General features: G+C 43.4%; 1 protein-coding gene across 1 annotated transcript; it reads left to right on the plus strand.

Moving 5' to 3' along the window:
* Nucleotides 1-204: 204 nt before the first annotated feature.
* On the plus strand, nt 205-11,590 carry LOC125446341 (uncharacterized). The gene is made up of 8 exons (XM_048519842.2): nt 205-318; nt 673-729; nt 2,539-2,689; nt 2,854-3,049; nt 7,508-7,560; nt 9,377-9,398; nt 10,684-10,750; nt 11,414-11,590. Exons 1-8 carry the CDS (start codon nt 205-207, stop codon nt 11,510-11,512), a joined length of 759 nt encoding a protein of 252 aa, XP_048375799.2. The 3' UTR covers nt 11,513-11,590.
* Nucleotides 11,591-17,191: the final 5,601 nt, after the last annotated feature.

Consider the following 17,191-nt stretch of genomic DNA (forward strand, 5'->3'; position numbering starts at 1 on the left):
CGAATGAACACCCAACTAACTCTTTTGTTCTAATATGAAGCAATTAGCCAGAGTGTGAGGGAAGGATGAGTAACTGGATTTGGAAATAATGGCACTTGTTAGCAGTAATTGCAGGAAGAGGGAATCGTAATGTCAAACTGCTCCTGATTGGCTTCAGTTTGCTCTCAATAAATTGTGGTCTGAGCCAGAAGATGAAGGTTTGAGATGGATGATTGTCTGCCTTTACTAGCATGCAAATCACCAGCAGGGCTCTTACAGCTGAAGAGACAGCAGTTGCAGAAGCTCTGTAAAAAGCTTGGTTTAAAGGCCAGTGGCAAGGTAATGAGGGAATATTTATCCTGGGGATGAGGGCTCCCCTTCTGTCTTGTGGATCTGGCCCAGTCAAGGGGTCTGAGTCAATGTCATTCCTGAAGGTTGGAATGTCTGAGTGATTGTGACTCTAAACTAATGGGCTCAAATCTCTTGGACTCTATCTTAAACTTGGGGTTGCTAACTGGGGTGGTGTGTGTGTGTGTGTCTTTCTGAAGTGAAGCAGAAGGTTTGTGTTTGCTGTGTTCACTGCTCTTTAACTTTGGTGTGTTGCTGTCTCTTTGAAGGGAAGTGATGTAAGATTATTTGGCTTCTTTTCAAAATTGTCCCTTGTATATTTTAAAAGCTTGTTTTAATCCCCAGAATGTTGATCTGATTTCACGGCTATCTGAACATATCAAGGAACCCATTGGAGATGAGGTAAGTGCCTTTTAGGATGGTGATAAGCTAAGCAGTGTGCTCCTCTGATTTAATACCATGGGATTGCCTTTTTTTGCTCCAGTGTATCTAGCTGGGACTAGTAAACAAGAGCCTTCATTCTCTACTGCCTTTACAAGCCAGTGCTGCATTCTGTTGCAACCCTGGCAAGTGTGTACGTATGTGTCCACCAAGTGCCCCAGCAAACTTAGCCTCTAGATATAAGGGACCCTGTAGCTGCTTTTTCTTTGCTTTTGGGAGTATGAGTCTCTCTGGCTGTGCCAGTGACTCTGTCCTTAATTAGCTTGAGAAAGCTGTTATGTGCTACTTCCTTTAAACTGCTATAGTCTTTTGAATAGAGGGGTGTGAGCAAGGAGTGCTAGGATTTTGTTATTCAGTGTTACTGAATGAACTGAACTATTTCCAAGTCAGACAGGTGTATGGTTTGGTGGGAAGCTTGAAGAGTGGCATTCCTGTGGCTTTGGCCATGGGTTTAGAAGATACTCCAAAGGAGCTTGAGTTGCTGCTGTCTATCTTGTTAATGATACCGACTGCCACTACAGAGTGTTGCTGGTGTAGGCAGTGAGTGTTGAAGCTGCTGGATTAACTACTGATTGAGTAGGACATACTGGGTATAACTAACAAGTGGTAGACTGCTTGGGTTAGGTGCTTGTGTTGCCATTTGGGTAAAGTACTTATTTTTCTGATCATACTGGAAATCCATACCTTGCTGGGGTGGACTTGTATCGTCCCTCAGGAGTAGCCCCCTTCTCTGACTTATACACCCAGACCTAGTGCCTACTTGTCCAGACAAACCTGCTCAAACCTCCATCTGAGAACTTGGCAGTCTCGTGCCTTCCTGGCAAAACTGATCTTGACATCATGGACCTGGTATCTGGGATGAAACCAGCAATGCAGAATATTCCTGCTGTAGTGACTTGTCTTTTTTCCTTTGTTTGGATGGAGCAGTAAAACACAACACCTAACTGTTTGCAAGCTTCCACATAATTCCAGTTTAATTGACTTAACCTCTGATACCAGTGACTAGTTACAATGACAGCCTACCCCTGGTGACAGATTTGTGTTCCAGACTAGACTTTGCTTAAATCTGGGAGGTGGCTTGGGTGAACAGCAATATGTCAGAGCTGAAGCATTGCTTGGTGATGCTGAGCCTTTCTCGACTCCTCTGCCCACTGAAAGGAATGGTAGCTCTTGGTATAAAATAGAAAGCAACTAAATAAGTGGTTGGGTATTCTGATGGTTGAGCTAATGGTTAGTCTTTGTTTTTTGGGGGGCAAGTGGGAATTATTTGCACCTAGCTTAGGAGGCAGTTTGACCCAGTTGTCATGGGTAATCACTTTTTGATTTTTGAACTCCTAACCCTTCTTGTTTTGTACCCCACCAGCTCCTGAGTGGAGATTATGACAGTCTTACAATGGACCTAAATCTCAGCAATGTTTGTCCTGACAGTTGGTTGGTATGGTGGCTCAGTGGTTAGCACTGCCTTGCTGTGTCAGGAACCCTAGTTTGATTCTAGTCTCGGGGCAACTCCAGGTCATCTGGTGTCCTCACAGTCCAAAGGTGTGCCGGTTAGATGGATTGGTCATGCTAATCTGTCTGTAGTGCTCCGGGCTGAGCAGGCTCGGAGGGTTAGCATTGGAAAGTGTGGTGTTACAAGGCAGAGGAAGTGGGTCTAGGTGGGATGTTCAAGTGTCAGTATGGATTCAATGGGCTGAATGGCCTGCCTCCACCCTATGTAGGGATTCTAATAAGTTTCTGACTGTGTGGTTTGGTTGTTTTCTTTCTTCTCAGCCTGTGTCTCATTCTCCACTTCCTCTTGTGGTAAAGGAAGAAGTTAGCTCTCCGTATGAAGAAGAATCTGAGTACCATTATGAAGCTGCTGCCTGCTACCAGCTTGGGGAACAAAGCAAAATAAAGAGTGAGTGCTCACTGCTTCAGGAAGGTGAGCTGTGGAGCACACTTGAGGTGGTGAAGTTAATTCAATGATGCCAGATTGAACTTGTGACACGTGGTTTTTTCTTTTTGTAAAGAATCTGAGTTTGGAGTCAACTGGGTTTAAACACTCCCTTGACTGACCTTTTACCCCCACTCTCTTGTAACCATCAGGTGACTCTGCCTGGTGCGTTGTTCACGGAATGGAGATTGATGCTCCTGGCCAGATCTGGTGCCCCCTGATCCTGAAGAGTGGCCAAATATTAGTTGCTGCTGGAGATGTCCTTGTCCCATTTTACTTGACCCCCGCAGCTGTGGAGACGCCAGCCCACCTGGAGGACAACAGGATCTGTGCAGAGTGCTTCGAATTGTAAGGCTGTGGACTGTTTGATTTCCTGTCACAGTTTTCATTAAGCGCATGGGATGCATCTTGGCATTCAGTGCCTTGATCTGTTGAGGGCTGACCAATGGTTATAGTCACTGTTGGGTGGCAATGCTGGTGGTGACCATCCTGGGCTATCCAGCAGCAATGGACGGTCACAGTGTAACTGGAGGGGAATGTGAAATATTTATTTGCCCAAGTTCTCTTACAATTAGAAACATATCACAAACAGCCTGACTTTAATGCCCTGTTACTTGCTAAGAATGTTATAACTGTGATTGTGTCTCATCTCTTGGCAAGACCAAGCTGCCCCCTCCAGGTATTTTCAGGTGTTTTCTATTAAAATCCAAAATTCTAATCACAGTTGAATGTGGGTACCAACATGGTAATCTTCCCCCCCTCCCCCCACAATGAGGTGGGGGGGGGGGGAGAGGTTGGGGATTTGCCTTCTCTGTATTTATTGTTTCATATGTACTTTGAGATGTGGCTGGAATAGCATTTATTGCCCATCCTCATTTGCTGTTGCTTTGAACCACTGATGACACCATGCTAGCGGTAGACCTGCATTATGCTTAGGGAGGGAGTTCCAGGTTTTTGGTTCCAATAACACTGAAGGAACAGCAATTCCTTCACCATCCCAAGTTGGAGATGGGAAACTTTGCAGGGGTGCTTCCAAGAATATCCAGCTCTAAAGAGCTAGAGTTTAGAAGGTGTCTAAATTGCCTTGGTGAATTTCTGCATTGCATCTTGGTAATACCAGTAAAGTGGGCTGCTTTGTCCTAGACAGTACCAAGCTTCCTGAGAGAAGTGATAGAATATTCCTCCCTTATCTGGGGCTGACTTCTCTAACAGACCTGTGCCTTGAAGATGATGGGCAGGTTCTAAGATACCAGGTGCACTACAGGCTTTCTAACCTGCTCTTGCAGACCTTTTTTTGGGCTGGTCCAGTTCACTTTCTGGTTACCAGCTTCCAAAAGGCCAATGGTGAATTGATGGCTATGTGAAAGGAAAATGGTTGGATTCCCATTTGTTGAAGATGGTCATTGTTCACCTCTTGTGGTGTGAATTGTTGGTTGTTTAAACCAAGCCTGGATATTGTCTAAGTCTTGCTGCATTTTGGCTTGAACTATTCCAGTATCTAGGGATTTGTGAATGATGCTGAACATGGTGGGATGTGCACTTGCTGCACAAATGGGAGCTACTGTCTCTGGACCTTTCGAGTCGCAACCCTTCAGATTTCTGAAGAAGGGCCTTGACCCGAAATGTCACCTTTCCTGCTCCTCTGCTGCTTGGCCTACTGTATTCATCCAGCTTAACACCATGTTACCTCCGATTCTCCAGGATCGGCCTCGTGCTCATATCCCACTGTCCCTTTGCCTCTGCCACTCAAATGTTTGAAGCCTCGGGTCTAAATTGGACACCTTCCAGTTTAGAACTTGCTGACCAGGTCTTTATTTTCTAAAACTATATTTTAAAACTAATAGAATTATGGTTTCTGGCACCTCCAGTCCCTTGCCTTGCAGTTTCCCCAAGAGACTGTCCTGTTTTGCTCCTTAATGAGTTGTACATCCACACTGCACAATAAAATTCTTATTCCCACTGAACAAAATCCCCTCAATCCAATTCTTTAATGCTAAGAGTCCTTTTGGAAAGTAAAATCCTCTACCATTATGATCTATCTGTAAGAATGATAAGATCCCCCCTCCTTGTAAATTTGCATCTCTTTTCCTATTGATTATTGGAGGGGCTTGTAGTTAATTCCAAATAGTGATAATCCCTCATTCCTAGTTCCACCCACATAATTGGGCATGCTTACTGGAATATCTCCTCCTCTTTCACCACCCCCCCCCCCCCCACCCCACCCCACCCAAGTACAGCCACAACAATATCATTAACTGAAAAACATCACACTCACTCTCTTCCCTCCTCCCAGGACCCCACCCTATGTTTCTATGCTTCCCATCACAGTCATACCCTGGAACATACTGTCTGTTTCTTCAGTAGCTATGACACCCTCAGTTGATCTGCGTTGCCTGTCAGGCCTCTTGCTTTGAAATAAATGCAGTTTGATTTATTGTCCAGTGCTGTTTCTGGGAGTCCATCACCTCTATGGTTTCAAACAGCCTTCTTGTTTGACATGGAGCTAGCCACAGGAAACTGCACTACCTACCTGCCTAACTTTCCTAGAGGTAATCCCCCTAACTGATTCTATATCTGCAGTTTTCTCTACCTTCCCGAAAATATCATCCACCATACCCCCAGCTCCCAAACTTCTTAATGTCTCCAACTGCCACACCAACTCCTACCTGTGAACCAATAGGATTCACAACCAAACAGTTCCTGCATGCATAATCTCCAGGAACACTTGCAATTCCCCCTGATCTCCAATATCTGACAAAGCATATGATGCTGCAAAAAGCCACCCCTGCCCCTTTTAGCAAACTATTGACCCAAAAAATCAAAACAAACATTGCTCAAAAGCTCAGTTCAGCCTTGCTGATCTGGGGTGATCTTGATGCATACTTCATACTTAAAGCCAATAGACAGATCTTGGTAAAGCAAATGCCTTCACCCTAGCTACTCAGTATTAGATACTGCAAAGCTACAATTTTAGTGTCTGTATCCTAAAGTCAAACAGTCTGACCAATTGAAATCATCCCCTGATCTCCCACAGCTACACTCTGCAATTCTGGTATTTGGCCTTGCAATGCCGGCTGTAAAACCATATTGGGATGCTTGCTGACCTTTCAAATCAGTTGTAGTTCTTTTGGTCTTCAACCTTACCATGTGGTTGCTCTCCATTCCTTCCTGTGTAAAATACTGTTACTTTTGATCTCTTAAGTTCCAAACACTTCAGTACTTTGTCAGGGCCCACAGCTTATGCAGTATCTGGTAACTATTTCTCTATCAAATGGCATGATTTGAATTGGTTCAAGACTAGTATCTGCAATCTCCACTGGAGAATCATCTACTTGGAACTACTGGCTGAAGATAACTAGAAATGCATCAGCCTTACCTCTTGCACTGATGTGTTGGGCTCCCACACTGAGGATGGGGGCACTTGAAGCCTGAGTTTCAATGTCCACATCTTGGCAGGACTGGAGAACTTAGATCTGGCATAGTGGTTGTGAGATCACTTAGCTCTTGTCTGTCACATGCTGTTTGGCTCTACTGGGTTGACAACATGCTTTTAGGTATACTCAGTGCTGTTCCTGGCATGCCCTCCTGCACTCCCCATTGAGCCAGGGTTGATCACCTGTTTCTTTTTTTTTTGGCGGGGTGCGGTGCAGTGTGGATATCAATGTTGAACAGATTCAACTTGCCATGCAACATGAGGTTGTGAAGGGTGTAGATGTTGTCTCCTTGAGGGCTATGTGGCAGTCACTCCTAATACTGTTCTGGGCAGATCTATCTGCAGGTGGCAGACTTGAATATGAAGCCCAGTGTGGTTTTTTCCTCGCTGGTTACTTCCAGTTGGAAAGCTAATGTCCTTAGGACCCAACCAGATTGGTGCAGTAATATTACTGCTGACCCACTCCTGGTGATGGACAAAAAATCTCTCTTATCCATTGGTGCTTTCTCAATGTTTAACATTTACCATTAATTCATCTCCTGAGGAAGGATGGTATCTTAGAGGCTTTCTTACCCATGTTTAACCACATTCCATGAGACTTCATGAGGATCAGGTCTATGTGGACTCCCAGGGCAAATCCCTCTTGACTGGATATGTCACAGGGTAAACGCTACCAGTGGGATGGGACACAGACAAGAGTGGTGTCTGGGACACTTGTGTCAAGTATGTTGACTTGTTTTTTAATCCCTTGGGTGGTGGGGGCAGCATGGGAGCTGTTCTTGGAGGGAACTCTCGTCCAGAAAAGGACTCTAGCTTTCAATATGGCTGGCAGTTTTTCCCCTTCCATTACTCCCATCTAGCTTGCTGTTCCCTTTTTTGGGTGATGCAACAGTAGTTAAGAATTGATCAGTAATCTTCAATCATGTGAAGGATGACAGTTCTCATTCCCTAAAAATTTATGGTGCATCTTGCCAGGTTTTGACTGCACTAATTTCAGTTGTTAGACTTTCAATTCCTGACTTTCATGAATAAGAATTCCTCCATCTGGTGCAAAGTTTGCACTGGGGACACTAGCCTAGTAGCAGCCCTATGTCACTTCTGTACATCCCCCACAAAATCCTTTTTTTTAGGATTCTTGTAACAGATGTATCCTATTACACACTGGCCTTTCAGAAGGTTGAGTGCTGTGCTATGTAGGGATACTGAGCAAACAGTGTGCTGCAGTGTTAATGTCTGTGTGGAATTTCCAACTTCTGACTTGGCTTTTCTCCCTCAGGCATTTAAGCCAAAATCATTTCTTATTCTGTTTTAATTCAATAAGTATTGGTACTAAATAGTTCCTAGTGTTCTCAAACTGTCATTTCTTCTTTTAGAAATAAAAAGAAGAACTCTTTAATACAGATTTCCTGCTCCAAACAATATTCAGGTAATTGATTTCTAGGGGCAAAACAGGAGAAACTTTGCTCTTGGAACAAAACTTGGTGAGTCTGCATTTGAGGTGGTAGAGGAGGGCATGTGTAAATAACTGGTTTTGACCAAGTTCATGCCACACTCAATGTCTTTCTGACAAGTAAATGCTTTAATGTCTTCCTCTTAAAGTGCAGCTTGCTATTCCTGCATTTAATGGAACAGTGGTGACTGCTGCTACAGTACATGTCCTAACTGGATTAAATATGTCCTAGACAGGAACTGGGCAACTTCAATGTGTCCAGTGGAATTGCTTTGCAACTTGCTGTCTCTAAAATGACTTTATTCAAAGTCTTTGAAATTTAAGATCTTTTTTGGGTAATAAGCACATAGCTGAATGATGGAACACTTCCAAATATGTAAGAGCTGATTCTTCTTTTAGAGAGAGGTCATTGAGTCATCTCCAAAGGCATTTCAGTAACTGGTCTCTGAGAATTGGATTGATACAGTGGTGGTTTATTAGGGACCACTAGAATACCTCTGGGTCTGGCAGCATTAGTTGGGGGTGGGAGGGGTTGCAGTGGTGCAGTGCACAGGGTTATGGAGTAAATGATGAGTGGGGACAGAAAAGGAGTGGATAACAAACTGGCTGGGGGTGTGACTGTTAATGGAGACTTTTGTTGTCTAACATTCCATTGTGTAATGGCAGATGTGTAGTAAGGCTTAATGTGAGAGTTGGGGTAAGGACATGGGAGAGCTTTGGGCATTAAAACTATTGAACTTAATGGAGTTCAAAAGGCTGAAGGATCCCCAGCAGGAAAATGGTGTTCTTCCTGCTTGTGCTGCAGCCAGATTCTCTGGAGTGAAAATCTGTTTCCTCCATGTTTTGAGGGGCACCTGGAGCAGAATCACCCAGATGCAGGATGCAGAGCTATATTCCCATTCTGCAGTTCAAACCAATCCCAGGGAGGCAAAATCCTCTTTTCCCACTGCCCTCTAACACCTAAAGGTCCTGACAGTTGATGCCAAAGGATAACTACAGAAGGGTGCCAAATAGATGGGAAGGAAATCTGATTTGGCAAGGGAGCTGGTTATAAGTAGGTTGGGGAGACTGTTTCAACAGTGTTACCTTTTTAGGCTGTGTGGCTGCTCAGTTTGCACCACCTAACTTTTTTTGGCAGAGATGCTGCTGTTGTCAGCTGAACACTGACTTGGAAGTCAGGCTGACAATAGAAACGCAATCTTATTCTCTCCTGTAATTTTAATTAATTTCTGTCAAATCTTCTGGTCTAGATTTGACTGGAGACTCTGGGCAATACCAGGCACTGAGTAACTACTCAGCAGAATTTGATTCCAGACAATTTCCCTCTGTAGCACAAGGGGCATTTCACAGGTTTCCCACCATGACTTTATCCATACTGAAATAGCTGTCTGGCAAGTGTCAACTAAAGGCTAATGCCTTTCACCACTTTGGGCTTTACTAGTGTTCCATACTTTTCTGCAATATGGAAAATGCCATGGTCCGGTTCTTGTAAACTTTAATGGTCCTACTGCAAGTAATGAGGTTTGTGGGACACAAACATCAGGAGCAAGAAAATTAATAGTTTGGGCCAGGATGCTTCAGAAACTTGACTTTTTCATCTTGTGTGCAGTCAGAATTTAGGCTGACCCATACTCTAATCTAGGTTAGATCCTGCTACTGAATCAGACCAATTTCTCCCTTTGGTTACTTTCAGCAGAGGATGAGTTTTTGGTGAGCAGAGTGACAAGGGAAATAACTCAACTCTACAGAAAATCTAGCCAGCTGAGTTGTCTGAATCTTTTTTCTTTTGCAGGTTGCTCCTCTTCCAATAGCAGGTAAATTTGTTCCTTTGCCTAATATTTTGACTTTTTTATAATGAGGTGCCAGTTGACAATGAGCCACTGAAATGTTGTCATTATCTCTTATGTAAAGTGACTGAATATCATGGAGGTTTCCAGTGAACACTCAATGTTTCTCTTTTATTTGCAATGTGCCCAAAGAATAGGGAAGACTGATGCTTTAACCAGAGGGGGCACCCCCCCACTAGGCAAGGGGAAAGGTTAAGAAGGCAACTCCCTTTATGGTAACCTCAGCTAGTGTGGGAATTAAAACCAAGCTGTCATTGTCACTTTGCTTGGCAAAACAGCCATCCAGCTAACTGGTCAAAAAGGCTTTTTAAACAAGCACTGCTTTGGGAGAATGATACCTGTGACTTGATCCTCTGAATCTGAGAAGTGAAAACTCCTTGGTTCCTCTTCAACTGACTGCTAGGTGGATGATGGTCCCATTCCAAAACATGGTAGCTTAGCCATTGTTTCAATGCTGCCATTGCAGATTAAGCTTCTGCAAATCACAAACTAAACAAACACAGGCTCGTGATTCAAGAAGAGTTACAATATTGTCTTGTGGTTAGTCAGTTGCCCACCACCTTGGTTCACTTGTCTGCTTTGTAACTTGGCTCCCTTCACACTGTAAAAACACTAACCTGTGGTATTGATCAAAAGCATCATGCTACTGGCTTGTTCACTTTGCTAAAAACTACATGCTACCTCTGCAGCACTTGCCAACCACACCCCACAATTTATTTAACTTGCTACACAGGGAATAAAGATCTCCTTAAAAGGACTCCAATTTCAACACGTTCTTTCACTGAAAGGGCTTCCAAATTGCTGTGGGGTTTACTGACTGAGCATTTTCTGCTGCTTGGCCAGTGGGAAGTGTCAATGGCCTTAACTTGTGATTGCTCCTGAATTAGTGAATATACAATGTAGCTAAAACCGTACCCTACAGATGGCTAGTGTTATCTGCACAATTAGTCATGTAATTATGATCTCCCTTTTTGTTAGGACTTTCTAAACTCCGATCCCCTTTTGAACATGGTCTCTGTCAGGGATTTAGATGTGATTTTCATGTATACAAGCAATCTTACACAACCCTAGTGCTGTTGTGATTTGTTTGAGCACTAACAGAGCAGATCCTCGCATTCGATAAGGTACTCTGAGAAGCAACTCTACATACCTGCCTTTTAGTTCCATGATTATGGGAATGTAGCTGCCTAATGGTGACTGGTTTCTGGGGAGCATGCTACACAAGTTAATTCTTCCCCTCTTGTGTTTGCAGCTCCAGATCAAATCGAACAACATTTGGCCGATACTCTCCCCAGGAAGATGAGGGCTATGCAACAAAGGTGATGACCAAGCAAAAACAAAATTAAGATCTGTAACAAAATTAAATATTAAAACTGAAACCAGCAGCAAGGACAGTTTAATACTCCTTGAAACACTTTAAATATAAACTCAGTTGAACTGTAATCAGAGATAATGGGAACTGCAGGTGCTGGAGAATCCAAGATAAGTGTGAAGCTGGATGAACACAGCAGGCCAAGCAGCATCTCGGGAGCACAAAAGCTGATGTTTTGGGCCTAGACCCTTCAGAGGAAGGGTCTAGGCCCAAGATGTCAGCTCTTGTGCTTCAGAGATGCTGCTTGGCCTGCTGTGTCCATCCAGCTTGTTATCTTCAGTTCAACTGCAATATGGATTGCTACATCAATGATTTCCCTGAAGTCTCATTCACTAGATTAAATACCAGAATAGTATAAACAGGGTGAGGTCATTCCTCAACTCTAGCATTTGGCTATTTATTTCCCAAGAATTTTAGCTTCTGAAAGCAAGCAGCCACATCCTCTTAAATGTTTTAAGATAGATAACTTCAGTTTGCAATGCTAACTGGAAATTTTCAACACCTTTTCAAATTGACAGGAGGGGGCAGTGGAAACTTCACTATAGGGATGAAGTGAACTTTTTTGATACTTTTCCTTTCTTAATCTCTTGTTCACATTCCACATCCCTAGGTGGAGAAACTCTTGCTGGAAATTGCAAATGGCGACATGACTGTGGACCAGGCATTTGGATCAGGGAGACCGAAGGTGCTGCATTCACCTAAATGCTGAGACTGTTGCTGCTTGGTCTCTGTCCAACTTGTTTTTAAATGAGTAACTGTCAATGCAAGAACTAACTTACCATGTAATAAAGGCATCATCTGCCAGTCAGATTACTACTGTGTTTATATGACCCAGCAACGATCTTGTCTACCAGCTGAAGGTGAGTCCTCCTGAAGCTTTCCCCTTGCCTGCAGCATGGTGTCTCGCTCGCTTGCTCACTCGCTCGTGTAGACTTCAGAAGCCCAGGCTGTAGACCATTCAGCCCAATTGTTCTGTGCTGGCACATGTGCACCATGCAAATTTTTGTCTATCCCATTCTTCACCCTTCCTTCCATGTTTCATCTAATTTCTTTTTTGTGCTTTTCTCTGGCTTTGAGTTGAGAAAACTAGTGATCGTAACACCTGCCTCAGTACTGGGCAACTCTCCAGCCCCACGAGCTTTATTCTTTTCTTCCCCCACCACCATGGGTCACTGGCTCAGGCAGCATTTATCACCAGAGATAATGGGAACAGCAGATGCTGGAGAATCCAAGATGATAAAATGTGAGGCTGGATGAACACAGCAGGCCAAGCTGCATCTCGGGAGTACAAAAGCTGACGTTTCGGGCCTCTCTGATGGGTCTAGGCCTGAAACATCAGCTTTTGTGCTCCTGAGATGCTGCTTGGCCTGCTGTGTTCATCCAGCCTCACATTTTATTATCTAGCATTTATCACCAGTTTGGAATTCTCTTTCCTCTTGAGCTACCTTGAATGCCTGTAACTCCCTGGAGTGTTAGCAATAGAGTTGTGCAGGATGAGTTGTACCTTTCCATCTCTGGTGAACAGCTTGCAGTTGGTGGGCTTTCCATATAGCTGCCACCCTTATTCTAGTAAGGGGGCTGATTTGAAAAATGCCACAATGAGTAATTTTTATCATAATTTGAGGCTGCATTCCAACTAAAGCTTGGCAACATCCCAGAACAGATTCCTCCCTGCTGGTCAATGTTTCAACAGACCTCTCTGATATTGAAGTGTTGTGGTTTTTTCTCTGCAGCTGTAACACTTTTTTGCATGGTATGATATGCCTGATAACACAACAATTCTTTCACTAATCTGATTTGGTTATTGTCAGATGTACAGATGGCACATGGCTCTAGTAGTACTAGATCCAGAATGGCATTGAGCTGCCCTCTCCTTTATTGTCTATGTAGATAGTGGACAGACTTTGTAGGCAGCAATTGCCTGCAACTGAAGTTTCCCTACCCAAATGTCTGACATTTGTTCAAATGTTGTATTGTTATAGTTGGTCCACTTCAGAATCTGGTCAACGTTTGCTGATTTCCCAACTAGCAATTGCCATATGTTTTGAAGGAGCTACAGCTGAAAGTGGCCCTGCTGGGAAGATTCTCTGGACATCTCCATTTTAGCAGCTCTTGTGCTCTAGTACACGTGGGGCTAGTGTTTTGTGTGTGGGGGTTTTTTCTTTTGAGACCCAGAGCTGTGCTGACTGGTATCTGTTACAATTGCACCATGCTGAGATTGTGTGGAATTTTTTTTGCACTAAATGTTGTCTAGTTTGAATTGTTAGGAATGGAAAACCTCTTGGCCTTTAATCAGTCTGAATTGAGGGTAATTTAGAAAAACCAAAGCAAGTTGATCATCAAATTGTCCATGATCTTATTGAATGGCAGAGTAGCTCAATGGATTTCTGTTTCTATGCCTTATTGTCTTTTAAGGCTGGCAATCCTTGGAGTCTTGTGTTTTATGCCCTTTTTCCTCTTGCAACTGTCTACTTCTGTGCTGCAAGACTTCACTGGTCCAAGCAGTCCATGCCAAACATAATCCTAACCTAAACTAGTCCCACCTGCCTACTCTTGGCCCATATCTGCCTCCCCATCCCACAATGCTTCCTTTTCTGTGTACCTGTCCAAATGTCTTTTAAATGTTGTAATTGTACCCACAACCGTTCATTTCCTCACAAAACCACCCTCTAATTTCAAAAGAACTATTGCTCCACATCCTTTCTCCCCTCAAATTGTCTGTCTCTTTTTAAAAAATGTGTGCACCCCCCCCATGTTGAAATTCCCTAACCTAGGGTAAATGGTAGTTGTCTTTCCCTATCTGTACCCTTCCTTGTTTCACAAATGGCCTATAATGTCACCCCTCAACCTCCTGTACTTTGGTGAAAAAGTCCCTTTCTCTGCTAGCTCTGGAAGGATTGAATTGTAATGAGTCAGCCAGACTGTCTTTTGTTTTGTTAGCCTCCTGCTGAGAATAAGGCTATCACCAGCAAGCAGCATTTATTGCCCATCATCAAGGGCAGTTCCAAGTTGACCACAATTGGGTCTGGTGTCATATGTAGGTCAGATTGGGTAAGGATAATGGTTTCCTTCCCTGAAGGGCATTAGTGAGCCAAATGGGTTTTTCCTGATTCTAACAGTCTGTTTAGACTGGAATTGCAGATTTGTTTTTAATAAATTCTGTGGCATTAGAACCCAGGTTCCTGGAATATTATCTTGTTTGCTGGATAAACAGTCCAGCAATAATACCATTAGTCACTGCTTCCTTTCCCCACCCCACCACTGACAATCCATCTTAAGTTAAACATTCATGACTCAAAGCAACCATTGTTTTAACCTGCTTTTGATGTTGTACTTTGTCGCCCTGTCATGTTATTCCTGTTCTTTGTTCTGAAATGAAACAAACACAAAGCAGGAGCAGAAGTGGGCTGTCTGGCTTCTAATCATCTTGACCCTTTTAAAGCCATGGCTGATCTGGTTGTTTTTGAATTCTAGATTTTCCCATCTACCTCTAACCAATGATTTTGTGGTGTAATAACAATCAATGGTCCTACTACTATTTCCAAAATTGTCCAATCATGGTGGTGAGGAATCTCAATTTCTGCCCTAAAAAGGTTTTAAAACAGTTTCCCAAATGTTCAACCAAATTAAACATGCTTTACATATCAACCCTGGTGAGATTGTTCAGGGGCCCCTCATTCTTCAAACTTCCCATGGAAGAACAGTCTCAGGATTTGGAATATGAAATTCCACTTTCCCTTTACAGCTGCTGCCAGACCTGTTGAGTCTCTCCAGCAATTTCTGACAGTCAGTCCATCCAGTTGTCCACACTGTGATCTGCACTTTTTATCAAAGCAATGAATCACCTTCCCCCACTATGACAGAAGCGTAACAAACTGTGGATGTGGTTGATCTGAAACAAAAGCAGAAACAGCTGGAGAAACTCAGCAGGTCTGTCAGCATGTATAGAGAGGATACCACAAATCTACTGACCCTATTATAGAAGATAACACCTCCATTAGTGTTACTCCTCAGGTGTCCCTGCATATTGACACCTGTTTTGGTATTGGTCTACCTGGTTGACTTTCCCTTGATCAACTCGTACCACTTTGTGATGGCAATATCCTATAGTGTAATGGTAACGACCTCTCAGCAGCAGTACTTGAGTGACTGAGACAGAAGGGTTTCCTTCTCTCACTGTCAGGTGCCAGTCGGTGAAAACATAATCTTGGGGGAAAAAAAAATTGGGAAAATCTCCCCTTTTTCTTCCATTTCAAATTCATCTTAGTATATCCCTATTGACTAAATTTCTGCTAACTACTTTTAGCATCAATCACCTTTTGTTAAAAAGCTGGAAAGTCGCGTGTGGGTGATTTTACACCAGGCACTCCTTTCTCCTAAGTGAAAATCAAAAGAACTACAGATGCTGTAAATCAAGGATAAAAACAAGTTGCTGGAAAAGCTCAGCAGGTCTGGTAGCATCTGTGAAAGTAAAAACAAAGTTAACGTTTCGGGTCCGGTGCCCCTTCCTCAGAATTTGTTGGTATAAATATTTACTCCAAGTATCGATTAACGTGTAGCTTGGAATTTGACTCTTCTTTCTCGCTTCCCCCCCCCCCACCCCCAAAAAAAAACGTTTATTGACTGCCTTAACACACGGTGATATAATCATTACACTCTATCCTTCAACACTCTCCCTGGACCCAAGACAATTACTAGGTTTTCCTTAGATACTGTCAGGTACCGAGTCTTCTGCTTTGATTAAGTTTGTCAGCTAGCTCCTCCCTTCATTAAAATCAAACAAAGTATAGACACTGAAATCAAAAGAGAAACTCCGCAGATCTGACTGCACGTGCGGGGAGAAAGCAGAGTTACTGTTTCGAAATTGCTTTTTGTTCCTCTTCCTCTCTTTGCTAGCTGCATGATCGTGTGGGAGTTCAACAGCTCTCACTCTCTCATATGCCTTGATTTTCTCCATTCGGTTCCTGTGGTGCGAGAGGGTCCCACTCTCTCCATTAGTCCCTGATTGCAGTGATCAACCACTGCACCTGAGGAACTGCAAAGCCTCTACAATGTGTAGGCTGTTAGATATTCAGTTCTGACCATAAAAACACACAAGGTGCAAGACGGAAACCACAATTGGCGCTGGGCCTTAATTCAGGGCAGCTGTTGACATTAGTACAACATCGGGACATAGAGCCACATTTATTGTAAACACGTCTATCAAAGTTAACGTTTGTGATGGCAAACGTTTGCAATCTAGGTCAATACTTCACTCCAAACTCGTTGTTCTAAGCGCCTCCTTTGGCAATTTTGGGTCAAGCTTCCCAGGGTTCTTTGTGCTTCAGTATATTAGCCTTCTAAATGCACCCTACAAGTTCTGCACCCCTAATCGCTTTGCCTGGCTCTAGAAAACTCTGCTCAGTCTGGATACGACATTGGCAAAAAAAGCTTCACAGCACAGGTCTTTTTTCAGAAAAGGTATTTTGATATTTTCCCATTCAACCTATTTAGGGATCTAGAGTAGGTTTTATAATGTACAGTTTAGTAATCGATAGTGAAGATAAAACATATAGGACAAAGCAACACTTCTTCACCAGCGAACAGTCAATAGTTGGAGTGCATACCATCTACAAGATGCACTGTAAATGAAGTGTATTCCAGCACACTCTTGACTTGTGCCATGTAGGTGGTGGACAGGCTTTGAAGAGTCAGAAGGTGAGTTACTCGCTGCAGGAATCCAAGGCTCTAACCTGGTCTTGTGGCTGCTATGTTTGTATGGCAAGTACAGTTCAGTTTCTGGACAATGGTCACCCCTCCCCCCCCCCAGGATGTTGATACAATCTCAGGATACTGTGCTGCCTATTTAAGAGAGAGATTTCCTCTCTTGGAGGGCAGTGAAATTGTGGAATTCTTTACTGCAGAGAGTGTCAAGGCTGGGTCATTTAAGTATATTCAAGCCTGAGGTAGACTGATTTTTAATCAGTAAGGGAATCGAGAGTTTATGGAGAAAATGTTTTTTGGGATTTTCAGCTCACAATCTCAACAAATGGGGGAGCAGACTTGAGGGGCTGAATGGCCTCCTTCTGATCTTAGATGACGTAGTCTGTGGCTGCATAGTGAGAGATCTGGGAGGATGTGTAAGTGTTTTGAGAGCACAAACAGGTTTCCACTTGTGCAGGAGTCAATGATTCCCTACTGGATTGACTGTAAGCTCCAAAGATTGTTGTTATTCCAGAATCTTTGGAATTGTGGAGCATTAAGTCCTTTGGGAGCCAAGCCAGATAAGCATATGTGGGAGAAGTAGTGAGGGGCAAGGGTGAAGAGTGGGATGAAGGAGAGGCAGTTTGCAGAACATAAAAGCTGGCAGGTGGGAAGCTGGGCAGGTTTGTAAGATAACAAAGTGTGT

Source organism: Stegostoma tigrinum, chromosome 34, assembly GCF_030684315.1.
Source record: "Stegostoma tigrinum isolate sSteTig4 chromosome 34, sSteTig4.hap1, whole genome shotgun sequence".
Classification (NCBI taxonomy): Eukaryota; Metazoa; Chordata; class Chondrichthyes; order Orectolobiformes; family Stegostomatidae; genus Stegostoma; species Stegostoma tigrinum.

What these genes read in the sequence shown, in the direction of transcription:
- LOC125446341 (XM_048519842.2), top strand. Translation starts at nt 205, where the DNA reads ATGGATGATTGTCTGCCTTTACTAGCATGCAAATCACCAGCAGGGCTC. An exon ending in GTTTAAAGGCCAGTGGCAAG is followed by an intron (nt 319 to 672) that starts GTAATGAGGGAA and finishes TTTAATCCCCAG; the next exon opens with AATGTTGATCTGATTTCACG. An exon ending in CTGCTCCAAACAATATTCAG is followed by an intron (nt 7,561 to 9,376) that starts GTAATTGATTTC and finishes TTTCTTTTGCAG; the next exon opens with GTTGCTCCTCTTCCAATAGC.